The sequence below is a fragment of the Triturus cristatus genome, chromosome 12 (genome assembly GCF_964204655.1).
Source record: "Triturus cristatus chromosome 12, aTriCri1.1, whole genome shotgun sequence".
In the NCBI taxonomy this organism is placed as follows: Eukaryota; Metazoa; Chordata; class Amphibia; order Caudata; family Salamandridae; genus Triturus; species Triturus cristatus.
In genome coordinates this window covers 192,658,602-192,679,546 of record NC_140595.1, presented here as the reverse complement: position 1 = coordinate 192,679,546, position 20,945 = coordinate 192,658,602, and the positions used below count along the sequence as shown (strand labels likewise).

General features: G+C 44.6%; 1 protein-coding gene across 1 annotated transcript in view; it reads left to right on the top strand.

The window, feature by feature from the left end:
- LOC146773037 (purine nucleoside phosphorylase-like) overlaps nucleotides 1–20,945 on the top strand; it is a 166,821-nt gene that overhangs the window by 94,421 nt on the left and 51,455 nt on the right. The window contains exon 2 of the mRNA XM_085637905.1: nucleotides 6,289–6,458. Coding sequence (XP_085494031.1) covers nucleotides 6,289–6,458 — 170 coding nt within the window. The remainder of the gene's footprint in view (nucleotides 1–6,288; nucleotides 6,459–20,945) is intronic.

Sequence of the window (20,945 nt, the reverse complement as noted above, 5' to 3'; positions counted from 1 at the left end):
CCACCAAAAAGAGTTGCCCCTGTGAGGTGTACCAACTTGGAAACATCAGCCTCGAAGATGACGAAAGCAGCATGTGAAAAGCTCCGCTTTTAATGATAAGGCTCAACGCGTTTCAGGATCGCTCCCTTTCTCACGAGCCAAAAGCAAGGACAGCAACAGCAACTCGGTGAGATCACCTGCATTAAATTATAGTTCCGCCCCAGTGGGCGTGTTCTCCTGCCTCTAGGGCATCTGGTATTTGCAGTCTCAAACCGTTGTATCCCCATGTGGGTATTGCTGTGAGCCCGGTATTCGCCGTCTTCCCATGTGGGCACAAGCAGTGAGTCCAGTCTGCTAATATTTATTCGTCACCTCGTGCTGTTTCCTTTCCTGTGGCCCAGAGCCAGGTCCTGCCCGGCTCAGCAGGTCCGTATGATACGGCGGGTCTCACCTCGCGGCGTAGGCTAGCCGCTAAACATCCACCAAAAAGAATTGCCCCTGTGAGGTGTACCAACTTGGAAACATCAGCCTCGAAGATGACGAAAGCAGCATGTGAAAAGCTCCGCTTTTATTGATAAGGCTCAACGCGTTTCAGGATCGCTCCCTTTCTCACGAGCCAAAAGCAAGGACAGCAACAGCAACTCGGTGAGATCACCTGCATTAAATTATAGTTCCGCCCCAGTGGGCGTGTTCTCCTGCCTCTAGGGCATCTGGTATTTGCAGTCTCAAACCGTTGTATCCCCATGTGGGTATTGCTGTGAGCCCGGTATTCGCCGTCTTCCCATGTGGGCACAAGCAGTGAGTCCAGTCTGCTAATATTTATTCGTCACCTCGTGCTGTTTCCTTTCCTGTGGCCCAGAGCCAGGTCCTGCCCGGCTCAGCAGGTCCGTATGATACGGCGGGTCTCACCTCGCGGCATAGGCTAGCCGCTAAACATCCACCAAAAAGAGTTGCCCCTGTGAGGTGTACCAACTTGGAAACATCAGCCTCGAAGATGACGAAAGCAGCATGTGAAAAGCTCCGCTTTTAATGATAAGGCTCAACGCGTTTCAGGATCGCTCCCTTTCTCACGAGCCAAAAGCAAGGACAGCAACAGCAACTCGGTGAGATCACCTGCATTAAATTATAGTTCCGCCCCAGTGGGCGTGTTCTCCTGCCTCTAGGGCATCTGGTATTTGCAGTCTCAAACCGTTGTATCCCCATGTGGGTATTGCTGTGAGCCCGGTATTCGCCGTCTTCCCATGTGGGCACAAGCAGTGAGTCCAGTCTGCTAATATTTATTCGTCACCTCGTGCTGTTTCCTTTCCTGTGGCCCAGAGCCAGGTCCTGCCCGGCTCAGCAGGTCCGTATGATACGGCGGGTCTCACCTCGCGGCGTAGGGTGAGACCCGCCGTATCATACGGACCTGCTGAGCCGGGCAGGACCTGGCTCTGGGCCACAGGAAAGGAAACAGCACGAGGTGACGAATAAATATTAGCAGACTGGACTCACTGCTTGTGCCCACATGGGAAGACGGCGAATACCGGGCTCACAGCAATACCCACATGGGGATACAACGGTTTGAGACTGCAAATACCAGATGCCCTAGAGGCAGGAGAACACGCCCACTGGGGCGGAACTATAATTTAATGCAGGTGATCTCACCGAGTTGCTGTTGCTGTCCTTGCTTTTGGCTCGTGAGAAAGGGAGCGATCCTGAAACGCGTTGAGCCTTATCATTAAAAGCGGAGCTTTTCACATGCTGCTTTCGTCATCTTCGAGGCTGATGTTTCCAAGTTGGTACACCTCACAGGGGCAACTCTTTTTGGTGGATGTTTAGCGGCTAGCCTACGCCGCGAGGTGAGACCCGCCGTATCATACGGACCTGCTGAGCCGGGCAGGACCTGGCTCTGGGCCACAGGAAAGGAAACAGCACGAGGTGACGAATAAATATTAGCAGACTGGACTCACTGCTTGTGCCCACATGGGAAGACGGCGAATACCGGGCTCACAGCAATACCCACATGGGGATACAACGGTTTGAGACTGCAAATACCAGATGCCCTAGAGGCAGGAGAACACGCCCACTGGGGCGGAACTATAATTTAATGCAGGTGATCTCACCGAGTTGCTGTTGCTGTCCTTGCTTTTGGCTCGTGAGAAAGGGAGCGATCCTGAAACGCGTTGAGCCTTATCATTAAAAGCGGAGCTTTTCACATGCTGCTTTCGTCATCTTCGAGGCTGATGTTTCCAAGTTGGTACACCTCACAGGGGCAACTCTTTTTGGTGGATGTTTAGCGGCTAGCCTACGCCGCGAGGTGAGACCCGCCGTATCATACGGACCTGCTGAGCCGGGCAGGACCTGGCTCTGGGCCACAGGAAAGGAAACAGCACGAGGTGACGAATAAATATTAGCAGACTGGACTCACTGCTTGTGCCCACATGGGAAGACGGCGAATACCGGGCTCACAGCAATACCCACATGGGGATACAACGGTTTGAGACTGCAAATACCAGATGCCCTAGAGGCAGGAGAACACGCCCACTGGGGCGGAACTATAATTTAATGCAGGTGATCTCACCGAGTTGCTGTTGCTGTCCTTGCTTTTGGCTCGTGAGAAAGGGAGCGATCCTGAAACGCGTTGAGCCTTATCATTAAAAGCGGAGCTTTTCACATGCTGCTTTCGTCATCTTCGAGGCTGATGTTTCCAAGTTGGTACACCTCACAGGGGCAACTCTTTTTGGTGGATATATATATATATATATATATATATATATATATATATATATATATATATATATATATATATATATATATATATATATATATATATATATATATATATATATATATATATATATATAGAGAGAGAGAGAGAGAGGGAGAGAATTTTATTTTTGAATGAAGTGGATTTTAGGTTTGACAGTGCAGACAGTCACTGATTTTATGTTGCATTAGAATGAGAATGCGCTGATGAAACTTTTTCCTCGCAGTGACCTACGAGTAGCTACTAGCTGTCTTGTTATTCTAAAAAACATAACACTATAAACCCATCACCCATTTACCATCGGCAGAGTGACTCCCACTCTGTTAGTGCTGCAATTAAAAGGGTCATAGATACACACATAGCCATTTGAGATTTGTTTCTTTCTTTCTGTGAGTCCAATAAAAGGACCCGTCGCCTGTGGCCTGGCCCCCCAGTTTGTGTGGCATTACACCAGTGTCATATCGTCCTCGGCGCTCTATGCCAGTTTGGAGCCAGTTACAGTACACATCCCTCGAGTTGGTAGTGCAACGTTTCCTGGATAGCATGCTGTTTGTTTGTCATACTTAAAAATCTTTTGCCAGACACCAGGTAAGAGCTCAGCATACTTGTCGGAAGATCGGTTTGGAAGGTGCTGGAGTGCAGTGCAAAGTGCCTAAGAGTTTAGGACTCTCAGAGATAGAGAGTCCTATCTCAGCAGGTCCCAAGACACTTTTTATGGACCGTCCTTCTGTTATGGGTTGCACTCATTAACCTCATCCTGAACTATATCAACATTTCTAGGCTCTTCTAAGGTAATTTAGGATGAGGTTTTGGCTTAGGTCTGTTTACAAGATTCTCTGGTGATTTACCTGTGTTTCACACACTCTCCTGATGAGTCCTCGGGATTTCTCCTGTGTTAAACCTGTGTTTTCCACATCTGTCTTCTGGCCTCCTCGAGCTTTCTGCTAAAGGGGCCTATCGTTCCTCTTTGTAAGACATGGTTAGCCCCCACTTTTTGCCTGGAAAATTATATGGTTTAGATTGAAAGTGCACAGGGTCCTTGCCAACCATGTCCCCTGTGCTAGAGCTCCTTCCCTTAAAACTGTACCACGATTGCCAACTTCAGACCCCCTGTAAGTTCCTAGTAAATGGTACGGGGGCATTGGGACTGAAGAGGGTTCCCTAGGGACCGCTCACCAAGGCCAAGCAAACTGCCACTGCAGTCTGCCTGCCTTGGTGCAGAGAAAATGTCAAAGCAGACATGGCAAACTGCCTGTGTGTCATGCCAAGCCACACTGCCTAAGGTATAGAGGTAAGTCACCCCTCTAGCACACCTTACAAGCCCTAAGGCAGGGTACACTATATCTCAGGTGTGGGCATATCTGCATGAGTAGATATGCCCCTACACTATTTAGGTCTACTCTTAATACTGCCAGTGAAGCCATAGCAAGTACATGGGCTGGAAACTTGACATTTCGAGTCCCCCAGCACCATGATGGCTTTACTGAACCCAGGAGTGTTTGGTACCAAACAATTCCTCTCAGTAAGCTCACACTGATGCCAGTGTGGGATTTATTAAAACATGTTCGCAGAGGCCTTCAGAGGTGCCCCCCCTGAAAACCTACCCACCCTGGTGTCGTCTCTGACTGGATTTAGGCAGCCTGTCACCACCAGGCATGTTTCTCGGACCCTGGGTCAAGAGCCCCTGCTCTCTGAATCCAGAAACAAAGCCCATCCTGGGCGGAGGTGTCACACATCCTCCCCCAGGATAAGCACAGTGCTCAAGAGGTAAGCTTCAAAGGTCTTGCTGCCTTTGTAATATGACCCCAGTCTCTGCTGCTAGCAGCAGGTGCCAGCTCCCGGTTCAAACCCCCACTTTTGGGGGAGAACCGTCAGGAAAACCTAAGTGAGAACAGCAAGTGTGCCCCCCTTTGCCATTTCCACCCCTCAGGTGCTGGAGACGTAGTGAAGCACATTTTTCAGTGTACACCACCTTGAAGAAGGTGGGACTTATTCAATCAGGGCTAGGTCTATGCCCCCTCTCATAGGAGGGTGGCATAATAGTGGGTGTAGACACCCCGGGTGAGAGACCCATTGGTCCCTAGCTGTCACTCCCTTGTAACGCACCTAAATCAAGTATTTAGATGCCACCCCATGACCCTGAAATCAGATTCCTGGTGACCTAAGAAGAGCCAGACATTACAGCATCGCACCAACGGAGAAGACTACAGACACCAACTGACTTAGCCCCAGCCCTACCGGCTTCTCTGAAGCCCTCGAAGATCCTGTGCCAAAAGACAACCCGTCCCGCAGCCCAGTGACCTCCCAAGCCTTGGGAGGACTGGCAGCCTTCGACAAAGATCAAGATCTCCTGTGGACAGCGGACCTGTCCAGAAGAAACCAACTTTAAAGAACAAAGATATCTGTCCTTAGGAACTGTAAAACCACCACCAGACCCACCTCTGCACCGACACCCAAGGCCTAAGTTTCAGTGGCCCACTGGTCCTGTGAATGTTCCCCAGTGCTTCTGAGCAAGAGTCCACCATGGGTTGACCCCTGCCAGACTCCACCTCTACACCTACAGCCTCAACGGAAAGACTCCCCCCAACCGTGACCTGCCCGGTAAGGCTTTTCCCACGCCTAAGGACACCCCTGCACCTGAAGCCCCTGGGTCTCTGGAGCGTGATCAACAGTGTCCCTACATTCCCTAGCCTCTCTCCTTACCTGGGGAGCTGTGGGTGTTCTTTGTCCGGCCTCCTGGCCTGAACCTGCAGCTTTTCTTCAAACCCGATCTCCCTCATTGGTTTGCATCGGCGCCCGACACTGTGTTGGCACTCTGCTTCCGGACACCTCTGTGCTGCTGATTGTGTAAGTTTGGTGCTGCCTTGTGCCCCCCCACCCCTGTGCTTACCTTTACCCCGGAGACTGGGTTACCAACTGTGTTACTCACCTGTGAGCAGCATCTCTTCGATTACCCCCTTTCTCCATTCGGTAACATTGGCGCCAGATTCTGGATTTGAAACCTGCGCCCAGCCACCCCTGTGCCGCTGGAGGTGCACATTTGCTAATTACCTGAACCTTGCCTGGTGCTGATTCTTCATCCTGAAAACCAAGACTGTAAGTGGTATACTTACCTGCAAAGCAGCATTCTTGTTTTCCTCACATAGGTTAACATTCTTGAACAAACAATTGCAAGGTGTCCAGTTTTTAAGTAAAAAGTATTTCTTATGAAAAACATACTTATCTTTTTACGTATTTTTTGGTCTTAAAATAAATCTTGAAAGAAGCTTCTTTTTATAAAATTGGTGGGGATCTCCTTTTTGATTTGTGTGTCATTTATTAATCACTGTGTGCATAACAAATGTTTTACACTTCTCTGTGTTAGGCCTAAGGCTGCTCTGCCACACTAACACAAATAGAGCATTTTGGGTTTACATTGAGCCCTGTACACCTCTGGGGGAATCTCTGGACTTTGCACCACGATATAGCAACTTTGTGGTATATCATATAAATAGCCAACTTCTTACACCCTTTCTTTCTGTTTTGGATGGCTTCGCATTTATCTCATTCTCCTTGCTCCACAGTTATGGCTATGATGATTACAAAGAGGCTGCCGACTGGTTATTGGACCACATAGACCGGAAGCCACGGATCGCTATTATCTGTGGATCAGGCCTGGGACCGCTGGCAAATACGCTGGAAGAGCAGACTGTCTTTCCATACGAGGATATCCCTCACTTCCCCAGGAGCACAGGTCTGTACCCACATTCACACTTTGCTATCACTGCTATCTGCACTGTTCCCTCACCAAAAATGTACTAACCCAAGCATGTTCTAAACTTGATTATGGCTTAGCTTCAGTGTTGTAGAGCTCAAAATCTTTTGGGGTTTTTCTTTAGATGTATTCATCAGGCCGAGGCTATTTTAGGGAGCTGGCAGCATCCTTAGTGGGTACTGTCATTCCTCTAATACCCCCTTCCTCCACATAGCCTTAAGTGCTGTTGTTTCCATGTGGTGCCTTTGTGTGTATTGCTTGTCTGTAGTAGACGATGGAGCAGTAAAGACTTACTCTACGAGGTAGTTAGGGGTTTTAGTTCAAGTAACTTATGACACATTTATTCAAACACAAGAAAAGTCACTCTCCAGTCTGTTGTTTGACTTTAGTGAGCAGTGTAGGTACTTCTGAGTGAAGGAACAGGTGACAGCAGCGACTAGACCATACCAGTTGAAGGCAGACTTGGAAGGGTGAATGTAGGCTCCGTGTGTCCTCCTGATCCTATAGGTAACAATGCCACACAGTGCCTATTAGTGCAGGGAACAGCTACATGTTCCCTTAGTAACTGAAGGGTGGCATTGATGGCCTGCGTAGGCAGAGCTTGGCTGGCTGCCGATGTGCAGAGGGTGCAATTGGCTAGGTGGATTGATTGATGCGAATGCTGAGGAAGGATGCGACCGTCTGGAAGAAAGAGTTGCTTTTGAGATAGCCTCCAAAGAGGTCCGTGAAGATGTTGCACTTGGTGTCTCTTGGGTAGCAGTCCCTGGAGGTCCCCTGCCAGATCCTGGATGCATGCTTTCCTGTAGACCTGGCAGCAAGTAAGGTAGAGGCCCGGCAGGATCCTGTAAGAGGAGTCTTGGCTTCCAGTCCTGATGGCGTTTGCCTTCAGAGGGTTAGGATGGTTTTCCCTTGCTTTAGTCCAGCTGATCATTCACTACGTCACCCACAAGAACGACTTTGTTTCCCATAGGTCTAGTAGGTGTTTAAGGAATAATCTAGAACCAATAGATAGCATAGCCCGGAGAGGCATGAACAACAGCCTGCTTTTACTCCTGCACATGTGTAGAGTTCAGTCGGGCTCTATGGGTTAGTGTTTCTCCATTTACATGATGTATGTTGCGCAACTTATGGCTCCTTCCAAAGGAGATGGGGTTTAATTCACCTAAGAGTGATTTCTTCAATGTGTAGTACAGTCAACACTCCCAATGTAACCTTGACAAATAAAGGAATTTGGAACACATTCATTTGGTGCCTGTGCTGATTTTGGAGGAGGATAATTGATGCACTTCCTGGACTGTCATGATTTCAGATGGAGGTGCTAAGTATATTTGGGGAATACTCTGCGTAGGTTTCTATACATTGTTCACAGCCCTACACATTCATGGGATTGACCGCTCCAATGTGCCCCCCCCCCAGTTTGCAGCCCCTTTGGTCCTTCCTATGAAGACAGGCAGCTACGCCTGCCACCTGGCTTTCCCTCCACTCAGGGGTACTGGGAGGAATAAGTGGCTTCATTACACAGAATTAAATTAGTTAAAATAGATCCATCTAACCCAAACGCAAATACAGGAGTCAAGATATGATCCCAAAACCATTGTACCACTTGGAAAGTTCAAGTTGGAATATTGTGATCTTAAACATGTCGTGGCAGTGCTCCAATTGTCTTTAGAGGGGTAGTTCTTGGTACACCGTAACCTTAGTCTTCAACCACTCAACAGATTTCCACAACTGGTGCTGGCTCAGTCATTTTCAACATTTACTTGGGTCATGGCAGCACAGTTAGCTTATGTTCCTGCCACTGTGTGTGGGGGGGGGGGGGGGTTACGGGGGGAGTCCTGTTATATTTTCCAACTGGGAATGTCATGTCTTAGCATGACTGGCACAGGCTTATGGAAGTTTGTCAAAACAAGAAAGAGTATGTAGTTCCTAAAGAGAGTCTTAAGCAGGTGAGAGAGCCAAAATAACTATTACTACGGAGGTAGTCCAACTGATATTACAAGGGGATAGGGAAATTCCCTTGTTTGGAACTAGGGCCCTCACACACCCAGCCAGCTAGGTGTCATGCTTCATCATTGGGCCTGCTCCACGTCGGGTCGGCGCTGCAATACCCGACGGGCACCCAATGTGGGGCTCTTTGGCGGAGATCTTTTGTTCCACGCCGTATGGTGTAGTGGGGGTGAGGGGCCCAATGTGAGTAGATGTGGTGAATAAGTGTGTGCAGTGATTAAAAAAGGTAAGGGAATCCAATAAGAGACCTTTATTCAAATAGGTTCCCTGCCTCATTAAAATGAAGGTCGAGTGGCGTATATGTGACTGTGATAAAAAAAAAAAGAAAAAAAAATATATATATATATATATATATATTTATATTTACGCTCTACTCGTAATTATACAGGTCAACATGTTTCTTGCCTTGCTCGTCGGGAGGATCGAATGGCAATTCTTCAGGACCAAATAACATACATCTGCACATCATGGCGAGGTGGAAGCACCTACCTCCCAAATAATCAAACTGTGGGAGAAGTGACCACAATGATGGAGGACGACCTACAATTGTAGGAGTCATACCTCAGCAGTTGCCGGCGGGTCATAGGACACCTATCATGTAGTGTCCTTGCTCGTCAGGAGGATCGAATGGCAATTCTTCAGGACCAAATAACATACATCTGCACATCATGGCGAGGTGGAAGCACCTACCTCCCAAATAATCAAACTGTGGGAGAAGTGACCACAATGATGGAGGACGACCTTGCTCGTCAGGAGGATCGAATGGCAATTCTTCAGGACCAAATAACATACATCTGCACATCATGGCGAGGTGGAAGCACCTACCTCCCAAATAATCAAACTGTGGGAGAAGTGACCACAATGATGGAGGACGACCTTGCTCGTCAGGAGGATCGAATGGCAATTCTTCAGGACCAAATAACATACATCTGCACATCATGGCGAGGTGGAAGCACCTACCTCCCAAATAATCAAATTGTGGGAGAAGTGACCACAATGATGGAGGACGGCCTACAATTGTAGGAGTCATACCTCAGCAGTTGCCGGCGGGTCATAGGACACCTATCATGTAGTGTCCTGATCAGAAAGGGATCCTACTGTGAGACCTACCCCACCGCCGGTGGAACCGGATGGCTGAAATGGAAGTTTGTAACATATCACTTGAGGTGGGGGTTGGGAAGAGGAGGAGCGAGGAGAATGTAGGGCAGAAAGCCTGCGCTGAAGGAAAACTATGTAGAAGGAGTAGCCTGGGCAGGAATAGACCTCGTAATAAGAGAAAATGAATAAATAGAGAACAAACTAGTATACCTCATAGCTGCTATTGCCCTTGAGAGTACAGTCAGGAGTAAGGGAATGTAACATGGAGAATCTTCACTGGTGGCCAGACCAAGACTTTTTCAGTGGTCTTGAAGCAAATGTTTTGATTTGAAATGTAAATGTTATTGTAATGTAGTTTTCTAAAACGTTAATCACAAATAACAAAGACATGAAACACTGTAAAAAAAAATTATATTAGGAATAAAGTGCCCCCTGATGTACATTCTAAGGACATTGCAAGTCACTGAGGAATTCCATAACCAAAGAGAGGAACGAGGCCGAAGGCCGTGTTTCTTCATAAATTTATACCTGTTCGATATTTGTGGCAAACAGATATTAGAAACAGTTCAATATGTCAGGTTTTTTTTTAAAGGCGAGCCGCAGGATCGATGGTTCCTAGAAGTGAGGGCCCTTCGAAGGCCCAGGTGTGATGACCACAGGGACGGTAACTGGAGCCGGCAGGGGTTGAGGGAAGTCCTGCAGCAGTGTTCGACTTGGAACTTCAATGAATGGCAGTGCATATAAGGAGGGAAAGCCCAACACAGTGAGCATGCCAGCTCCCGTTTCGACTGTCATGGACCTTTTCAAGAGACCTACCTGTGAGCCTGAGCATGTAGCCCCAGGCCAGGAGGGTCAGACCCCACCGCTACCATCGGAGAATGATGACAGGAGTTACTGGAGATACTTGCTTGGCAACAGAACAGACTGCGACTAGGAGAGATGCCCCAGATCTACCTATGAGCAAAAGGGCGCCCAGAAGCATCCTACCGAAGGAAGTCGTACATGCTCTCCTTACCTCAAAGACACTGGACCTCATGTTACCAACAGGGAGAGTCGGGGGCTCTGGAGGGAACCCAAGAGTGCCGCTACCTCGGGGTTGGGATGGGACGGGCATTAAAAGACTTGTTCAGAGTTCCAGAATCGTATAGGAGCATTGGAAGTGAGGGTGTCAACATTGGTGGCTTAGGTGGCTGCTAATAAGAGCCAGACAGTAGCCACGAGGCCCAATTGACAGATATCCAGTGGAAGTTAGAAGACTTCGAGAACCAGCTGCATCGCAATAACCCGAGAGTTTTGGGAGTGGGGTAGGGCAAGGGGAATGCCGCAAGGAAATTTATAGTGAAACTTTTCAGGAGTGCTTTCCTGGAGCTAGAAGGGTGAAACTGGGAGCAGGAGATACAAAGGGCACACAGATTCCCATTAACGATGAAACAATTGAACTCAGGCTCAGGGAAACCAAGGTGTTTTTCTGTTTTTATTTGTGGGAACTTCTTTCTCTGGCAGGTGGGGTTTGAGAGAGCAGGCCCGGACTCTATGTCTACTGTTGATGGATGCTCCTTTTTCGTGAAATCAGACTTTTTTCATGTTACGGTTGAAAGATGCTGGAGGCTGAGGCAACTGATTAAATCATTTCAGGATAAGGGGGCACAGGCTTTCTTAATAAACCCAGCCAGACTCAAGATATTTATGAACAATAGTACATATTTGTTTACATCTGAGGTTACAGCCAAAGAGCTTTTAGAGAATATGAATTGGAATTTGGGTGATACACGACATAAATGTGACAAAGGAAGTGGGCCAGGACTCTGTTCTAAAGCCTGGGTAGTAGGCATATCATTGGCTTGCTCTTAAATGCCACTCTATTGCATAACGTTTTCTTTTTTATTCTCACTCCTCTGAACGTTTCCTTTCTTCTCGTTTTGCCTATTAGTTTGGGAAAGGTTAACAATGCTTATACAGCTGTGAATAATGTGGTGTGAACGCTAAGCTTTGGGCGGTGGTTGGAGGGTGTGCAAACCATCAATAGTCCAACAAGGGTCTGAATGCTTCACTAGAGTGGATGGAGGTGGAGGGAGAGGGGAGGTGGGGGTGCCTAGGAGGATGTGGGTTGGGTGGGTATGTGTCATGGGGGAGGGCATGGGTGGTTTAAGGGCAGGAAAAGAAGCACAGACGTCAGGCACAGGAAGGGATGTGCAATGGTGGAAGATCAGAATTTTCAAAAGACAAAGACATTTATCTGGGTCACTGAAAAAAGAGAGAGATAGCATAATCATCGTTGGAATGAGAGTGGTATACAAATAATCAGAGTAAATGATGCAAAATAGGTACCTGCATATTTCTACAGCTAATGTGTGGGTTAAATGATTATGTCAAGGGGGGGGGGGTCGTGGCAGGGTTTATAGTCATGAGGGCAGATATCATCTGCATACAAGAGACTCATATCACATGGCAGAAAAGAGGTTTGCTGAAAACTATGGGCTATACTTTCCTGGCTTGTACAGCTCAGGGGTCAGCCACCAGTGGGGTGGCACATCCTAGCCAGAAACAATAGGTTTGTGGTGAAACTCACGCAATGGCTGGAGAGCAAACGCGTGGCAGTCGGTGGACTTAGCTAGCAGAACTGATGTGGCAATTTATTTAGATATTAATACACAGTGTGCTAATGGTCAAAATAAGAGCCGCATGAACTCGTTTGTATTCACCAAGGGATTAAGATTTTTTTTATAGGGGAATGAATTGCATAAGGTGGAAGGGAACTCAGAGAAGACTGCTGTATCTGATGTCTATGCTTTTTGAGGCATTATCAATAGTTTATTTTATTATACATAACTAGTCTTGGTATCAATGTGTTGCTGTATGAATTTTCATGACTTATGGCTCCAGTAAAAAAATCGTAATGAAAAAAACAAATGAAAATTGTTCAAAATAAATTTGGAGTCCTGCATGCGATATGGATGCATTATTAAGCCAGGTGATTCTTTATTGCCAGTTGTTGTAGTATGGAATGTAGAGTAGTGATAATCGTGATACCTTTGAATCGTACACAAAATATAGAGGACAAAAATATTTCAGTAAAATATGTACTTCCAACAGTAGCAGCCTGATTCAGGCCTCAATAGAAATCAAAGGGAGAAATACATTCTCCTGTTTATGTTTTTTAAATATCCCACTTTACTCTTTTAAAATGTTGGCATGTATGCTAGAGTAACATTCTGAATTTCTGACCTAAGTGTGGCACATCTGAATGCCATCTTGATTGAATCGGAGTAGAAAACTGAAAGCATTTTCTGTTGCGAATACTGCACTAAAAGAGGAAATTCGGGAGCTTCAGGACAAAAAAGTCTCCAAAGATGGCCAGAGAAAAAAGAGCTCAAATGTAGCCCAAATACCACCCAAACATAGCACAATGACAGAAGTGTGGTTTTTTTTCCGTGCAATTTTAAACAGCGCGGACATGACAGAAAAGTATTAGAGTGACTTACACAAGAACACAATTATCTTGGTTAAGGCACAGGGAGATTAAGTGATTTGCCCAGAATCACAGCATGTTGCAACAATGCTCAAACTCAATACCGAAACTCGAACCTGGTTTCCCGGTTACAAAGTCAGCAGCTCTGAGCATAACACCACATCCTCTCCCCTAAGTGCAACAAATTATCAAGGGATCAATTGGATAAAAGTAAAGTTAGTAAATAATTTACAATTGCTTTGTCACTATTTGAGAACTCAAAAAATGTGTCCCCATTTTAGTTTTTTAGAGCCCTAACCATATTTTCTATAGGGAAAACCGCCCTCATTTTTATCATTTCTAAAGGAAATGCTCTAGGTTTTAGTTTTCACTCCATCAAGATGGCCTCACGTGTGCCACGCTTTTGTAATAAGTACAGAATGTTTGCAATATAGTTGTTCATTAGAACACTATGGGGAGGCAGAGGATTGGTGCACAGACACCGCCCAATAGAGGGCAGGGAGAAGGGGTGAGTGGCAGCAAGTTGACCACGTTGGGCAGTAGCGGGGCAGTGGCAGCACAAAGGATCATGGAGGGCAGGGCAAAGTGGGGCAGGGGCAGCAAACCAAACCATGCAGAACAGGCAAGAGAAGCTGTGGCAAAACAACAAACCATTGAGAGCAGAAAGGAGAGGCAGTGGCAGTACAACCATACATGCCGGCGGACTCAATGCTATCCATGCCATTGGAGTCAAGATAGCTAGGCTGATGAGGGGTGAAACCCCTCAACCGGTCCCAGGATGCTTGTTTTCAGTCCAGAGAGGAACGGGCCTGGCAGTTCGGGCCGGACTGTTCCCCGCAGCAGACTTGACTACAGCAACGCTCTCTATACCGGAATCAATAAGAAACCCCTTCGCAAACTCCATACTGTCCAGAACGCCGCAGCCAGACGGATCCTTGACATCCCCCGTCGCAGTCACATTACCCAACACCTGCGCGATCTCTACTGGCTTCTAGTCGAAAGAAGAATAACCTTCAAACTCCTCACCCATGCATACAAGGCCCTTCACAACACCGGACCCGCATACCAGAACAGTCGCCTCTCCTTCCACACACCCAAAAGACACCTGCGTTCAGCCAAGCTCTCTCTGACCACCGTCACTCGTTTCAACAAGACTAAAATGGGAGGAAAGTCCTTCGCCTTCCTTGCACCCAAATCCTGGAACACCATACCCATCCACCTCCGGCAATCTTTCACATTGCCCCAGTTCAGGAAGGACCTCAAGACCTGGCTCTTCGGATGACCCCGGCACACTACGAATAGCCCTTCCTTCCCCCCAACGCCTTGAGACCCTCATGGGGTAGTAGTTGCGCTTTACCATCCCTGATTGATCAATTGGTTCTATACATGAGTATGTCATGTGGAATACTTTAAATATGCAATACTCCACTCCCTTCAGTAGCATTAATTACATTGAATATTTTCGAGTGCTGACTATGCATAAATAAGACACACTCCGACAATATCTCAGATGGGATCAAGATTACACTTCTCCAAGGACAGCAGGTAGTCTATAAGGGCATACATACTGACAATGTAGGGAAGGTGGGAGAGGGCCTGCGGCAGCAAGCTGACCACGTAGGTCTGGTGGGAGGGGCGGTGGTAGAACAAAAGATCATGCATGACAGGCAGGAGAGTTAATGGTAGCACAACGGCCATGGAGGGCAAGGGAGAGGTGGCAGGGACATGCATAAAGTACCATGGAGGGCAGAAAGGACAGGTAGGAGCTAGACACAGACAACAAAGGGCATGGGATGGGGCTTCATAAAAATGTTGGTTCAAAACTTTAATATTGTCACTGACATATTCACCTAAATGTTACGTTACTTTAACGTTTGTTTTTTCCATGAATTTCTAAGGCTTTTTAAAAAATATATTATTTTTTCTTATCACACTTTACTATAACGTTACTTTAACCTTTGATTTTTTTCCAGTACAACGTTAAAAAAAACATTTATATATATATAGGTAAAATCTTTATTCGGCTTGTAAAAAGCATAAAAGAACACAGCATAAAATCCAGCAGTGAATAATAATTATAACACAACAATTAAAACCATAAAATATATCAAATACCAATATTTGATATTCTAGACAGAGGGTTTGACATAAAGTGACATGTGCATTTGGGGTATTATTCCCTACCATATTCCTCAATCTAACTGTAGCCAGTATAAATGTATGTACCATGTGAAAATAAATTCAGATTGTAATAGTTGCAGGCAATACAGAGCTAGTCTACACTTTTTTAATACTCTAGACCTGAGCAATGGGATGAGATATTGTTTCCTGGGCACAGCATACAATTGAAAGAAAAAGAAAAAAAGGTTTAGCATAGATTGGTTAGATCTCAAATTACACAGACATAACTCAAGTCCTGAGTCACTATTTATATATGTGGAATAAGAAACTAAAAGGTGCGCTATGTTCAATCTAAATCTAAGCAGATAAAAACACTGATGGTGATGCTGTAAGGAGTACAGATAAGGCTCCATAGGATCTGATGTTACTATCAATTGATGGGCAGACACTCTTTTTAATAAGCCCTTAAAATGTCCTTCTGCGTCCCTGCTTAGAGAGAAATTCAGGGCTTCAGATGTTTTTTGGGTACAAATGTGATATAATTTGGACTTTAAAAGCTTTCAGGCTTCTCAAACAGGATGAATTGTTTCTCAATATTTTTCAGCCACAGTATGTGGGAAGCATAATCAAGCCGTAGGAAGTCAGTGATTATATCCTGGGTCAAGAGAGTTTCTTGCTTGGACCAGATGGAGAGCCGCAGTATGAGTGGTGTTATCTTGACATGGTCCTCTAGATACCGTAGATCCAGTTTAGCACGGCAAGCATAACTAGATACATTGGTGGGAACAGATATTAATCTCCTCAGAAACGCATTCTTGCTGGTCTGCAGATGAGAGATGTTGGTATACCCCCAACATACCTTAAACCTCTTAGGTTCAACCCCTTTGCACTTTTGCTAAGGTAGGTTACCACCAAACTTATTAGACTCTTATTACTCGATTTTTAACAATATATACAAAACTTTATACAAAAAGTAACATAATAAACATCACACTGAGATGTCCTTTTTTCAATAACTGAAAATATTTTATAACATGAAATCATTCATTTGCTTTTCATAAACATACATTTCTTGAAGTACTGTGACGAATCCAGAAATTCATTCATTTTTCAAGTTGCCCAATGCATTTCGGGCCTGAATTGGCCCTTCTTTGGGGGCCTTGGTTTTCTATAAATTAATATAGATAACATAATTTTAAAGTATTAAGTTCATTTTTAAAACGAACAGAAAATTTATGAAGCATCAGTACATACAGTGAAATACATAGAACCGATTTTGCTCAAGTCAGGGTTAAAATCATAAATGCATTGCGTAACAACAAGGTTTGTGAGATGAAATAAATAAAATGAAAGTGCCAGTGCTTATACCAAATACCCATCACCAACATGTGACTTTCGCTCTTATACTCACAGCTGAAACCTGAATCGCGTGCTAACCAGGTCTACAAATGAAAAACCATAAACACCTTAGCTTACACTCCCTGAGTGTTATTGGTATATTCAAACAGAAAACATAGATCCTGTACCTCTAGGGACGAATCCTTCTCTGTGGAAAACATCGCAGTAACAAAAGAGTTTATACTGTAAACAAACAAACTGATGTAAGAAATGCTCCTCTACAGGCTCCGAAATCTTAAAAAACCTACTCCGCCCAAACCTTTCTCACACCTCATCGGAGACCAAAGATCACCATATACAGGAAATGCTGTTGCTCGAACGTTAAACCAGCTGAATATTGCTTGCCGCTGCTCCCGATGTTTAAACCCCGTGAAACCTGGACACTGATGACTCGCGTAAACATGAACAACGGACTCACAACCACACCACTAATACAGCTGCCATCTTAGAGGTACTTCTCAACGTGGAACTACTGTCGATTACTAAACAATTTCAGAACAAAGTAAATGAAACCGGTCGACCTACCAAAACTGTTTGGTGAACGTGAAAAAATAAAAGAAAAAAAGAGAGCTCCAAATTTTTTTTTAACCACATAACCTATTGTTGCGTTAAAACTGAATACATATATGGATGTTTGCATAACCTAGTGTTAGTACCATAACACATCTTAAAACGATGTTACATTTATAAGAAACATGAATAATCAATTTTATCATTCATACCCTTCGGAACTAGTGTATCCAGACGTCTTATCCAAAATGTTTCCCTATTGAGCAAGGATCTAGTATGATCCATATCTACATGTTGAACAACTCTCTCTATGACTGAGAACTGTAGTTGAGCTATACTGTGCCTCGCCTCCATCCAATGTGTGGCTAAACTTCTGTTTTTATTCTGGGTCCTAATTGTACTTTTGTGCTCAGATATACGTATTTTCAGCTTACGTTCTGTCTTTCCTACGTATAACTTACCACAAGGGCATTTTATGTCATAGATGAACCTGTTAGAATTGCAATCTGAATCATGAAACAATGTCACAGCCTCTCCTGTTTGTAGATGATGTAAAATATTTCCAGTGATCAAGTTGTTGCAGTGTACACAGTTAGAGCACTTTTTCATTCCTTTATGTTCCTTCACTTCCTTTTTCGACGGGACCATCAGTAATTCCTTTAAATCTTTTGACCTCATAAATGCAAACAAAGGTTTCTCTTTGAAAATGTCCTTGAAATCTGTTTCATTTTGAAGAAGTTCCCAACGTTTATTAATTATTTTTTTAATCTTTTGAGAGCTTGTAGAAAATTTGGAAGCAAACACTTGTCTTAATGTACTTTGTTTTGATTTGTGTTTCAACAAATTACTACGATCAAACTTAGAGATGCGTTCTCTTGCATGGTCCACAATCTCTTCAGGATAACCTCTTGCTAAATATCTCTGTTATTGAAGGTTTAGATGGTCTTTTAAGTCACTTTCTTCAGAACATATTCTTTTAATACGTAAAAAACGGAGAATATGTCAGGTTTTGTTTGAAACTTTTAGGATGAAAACTCCGAAAGAGAAGTGCATTGTGAACGCCAGTCTCCTTTCGATGAACTTCCGTTTTAATCTTCATGCCTTCTATCATAATGGAAACATCCAAAAATGATATCTTAGTATCACTAATAGTGTGTGTAAACTGGATATGTTCATCACACCTATTCAATTGATCAATTTTATTTTCAAGTGCCTTCTTGCTGTTAGTCCACAGCATAAAGATGTTGTCAATGTACCTGCAGTATAGAAGGAAATTATGTCTCCACTCATAATCATTGTAAATAAAATCTGATTCGAATTTCGCCATAAATGTATTGGCGTAGGCAGGCGCCCCAGCAGAACCCATAGAAGTGCCTTTCTGTTGTAAGAAAAATTGGTCGTTCCATTGAAAATAACTATGATGCAAACAAAAATGCAAGAACTCAAGGATGAAAACTTTGTCTGCTCTGATAAAGGTTTGACTCAGCAGTGCCCATTCTACAGCTTCCATACCAGCTGCATGAGGAATTAATGTGTACAGGGACTTAACATCCACTGTACATAAAAGAGTGTCTTTTGTCAATTTTACAGAGTCCAGCTTTAGCAAACATTCTTTGGTATCCTTGATGTTGGTATACCCCCATATTCCTGCACCATAAGTACTGACGCACAACAACGTGCCTTATTGATATTAACCATCATATCCAGGGGCTTAGAGCCTACCTTCCCCACGAACTTAAGAGGTGCTTCTATCGTTATTTCAAACTTGGTTTTTTTGGCCTTCATAAGATGTGTTCAAGTACATTTACAGTCAAAAGGAAGCCCCAGGTACGCAAAGGAAGGAAAACATAAGAGTTTAGTGCCACTAATAAGATGGGGTTTCAAGTTGTTCGGAGCGCGCCCACAGACCATATTATGTGACTTTGCAATATTAGTCACTCATGAACTAAACACATCTATTCAACAACCTCTGGAGACCTATTCCTGTTCTCGATAATAGGACACAATCATCCGCATATAGCAGTGCAGGAATTCTTCTAGATCGCACCCTGGGCACATCTGCCTCCACAGGTGATAAACGTATGTCAAGGTCATTATTATATAAGCAAAAAATAAAGGGGGCCAGTACGCAACCCTGTCTTACCCATCGTTTATTTCTATTTGAGGGAGGTGGGGCTACATTCACCATTAGTCCCATACCTAATGCAACCCATCACATCTTTGTGTAGTTTGACTAGGAATTGAACCAATGGAGCCTTCATTCCCATGACTGGCATTTCCCCCCAGAGCTGCCTTCTGTTGTCAAAAGCTGAACTAGGGTCCATAACGCTAAGTGCAAACATCCCATCTTTGCCATCGTGTATTTGCTCATAATTAGATGTAAATTCAGGCACTGATCAACAGTCTCGAAACCCTTCCTGAAACCATACTGAACTGTGGAGAAGATACCTTTTTCAGTAATCTAAATCTCAAACTGGCCCAGTAGGATCCTACCAAGTATTTTGGCTGTTGAATCAATTAAAGAGAAGGGTCGATAGCACCGGGCATCAGCTCTGTCACCCTTCTTGAAGATTGGTACTATAATTGAGTTCAACCATGTCTTGGGTGGACCTGCGATCACTGCACTCCTTAGTACATTAACAATTAGGGATGGCCATAAATCATGCCATTACCTTTAGCACAAGTGCCAGGCCTGGTGTCTCACTTCAACCCATGCTCAGAACCAACTCCACCTATAGAGCGAGCTCCAAGTCCTGTAGCATTATAAGAGGAGTCATCTGTCCTAACTCCAGTGATTTGTAACTACGTGCTGTCACTCCATGAGGCTCTACTGCCACTTGACTGCATTCCCTGTCTTGTCCTAGCCTGTCTAATCCGTTCTAAGCCTTCTTTCTGCCTCCAGTCCCTATTCTCTGACGTTCTGCCACTCACATCTGTCAGCCTTGAAAGCTATTAAACTTTTCTATTAAACCCTGGCAAAAACAGCCAGAAACCTTGGTACAAGCTTAACTCATTAAAGAGGCCATGGTTAGATGTGCTTTTGGGAAGAGCCAAAGCATAGCGCCAAATAGATCTTTCAATACTCTTGGTGCATTGTTTTAGGAGACCTCAACTGTCACTGTTGTATTTACTGTGGAACCACTTTCATAAAATATTCTTCAACAAGGATGGCAGACTGAAACTATCATAATCTTTTTTAAATTTGGAGAGCGCTCTTTTGTTTTAAAAGTAAAATTTTGGTTAATGTCCCAACTGTTATCACCACAAAAAGCTAGTAAGATAATCAATTAAAATGCTGTTTATCAGAAAAAAAACATTCCATAATACATTACAATCATCACAAATCCATCTCCATAACAAGACATCGGCTAAGATTGTAGCCTATAAGCAGTATCTGATTAGAAATAAAAAACTTACTTGATTGTCATTAATATGTGGCTGGTCCACATCCCTAGTGTTCATAAGCAAGAAAAGATCTCCTGTACCCTCCCTGTACACATAGGTGAATGGGAGGAAAATTCACAGGGCTTTCATGAGCCTCACATCAGCCTTTGATTAAGTTAATAGTGAGAAGCTCTGGTCTGAGCTGGGGTCCCTGGGGTTGGATCAAGCCCTAGTGGCTTTCATGAGAAACCTCCACGATGAGCTTAGTGGGGTGGTCAGATACGGTTCCAACAGCGAGTGCACCCAGCCGTTCAAACTCAAAAGGGGTGTCTGACTGGGGTGTATTCTTGCTTCCTTTTTATTCATCATGTACATTAATCGGCTGGAGGAGGTCCTGATTAATATTGATGCAAAAACAACAATTGATGGACAGAATGCAGAACAATGTCCTATATTCACCCTAGTACAGAGATCTGGGC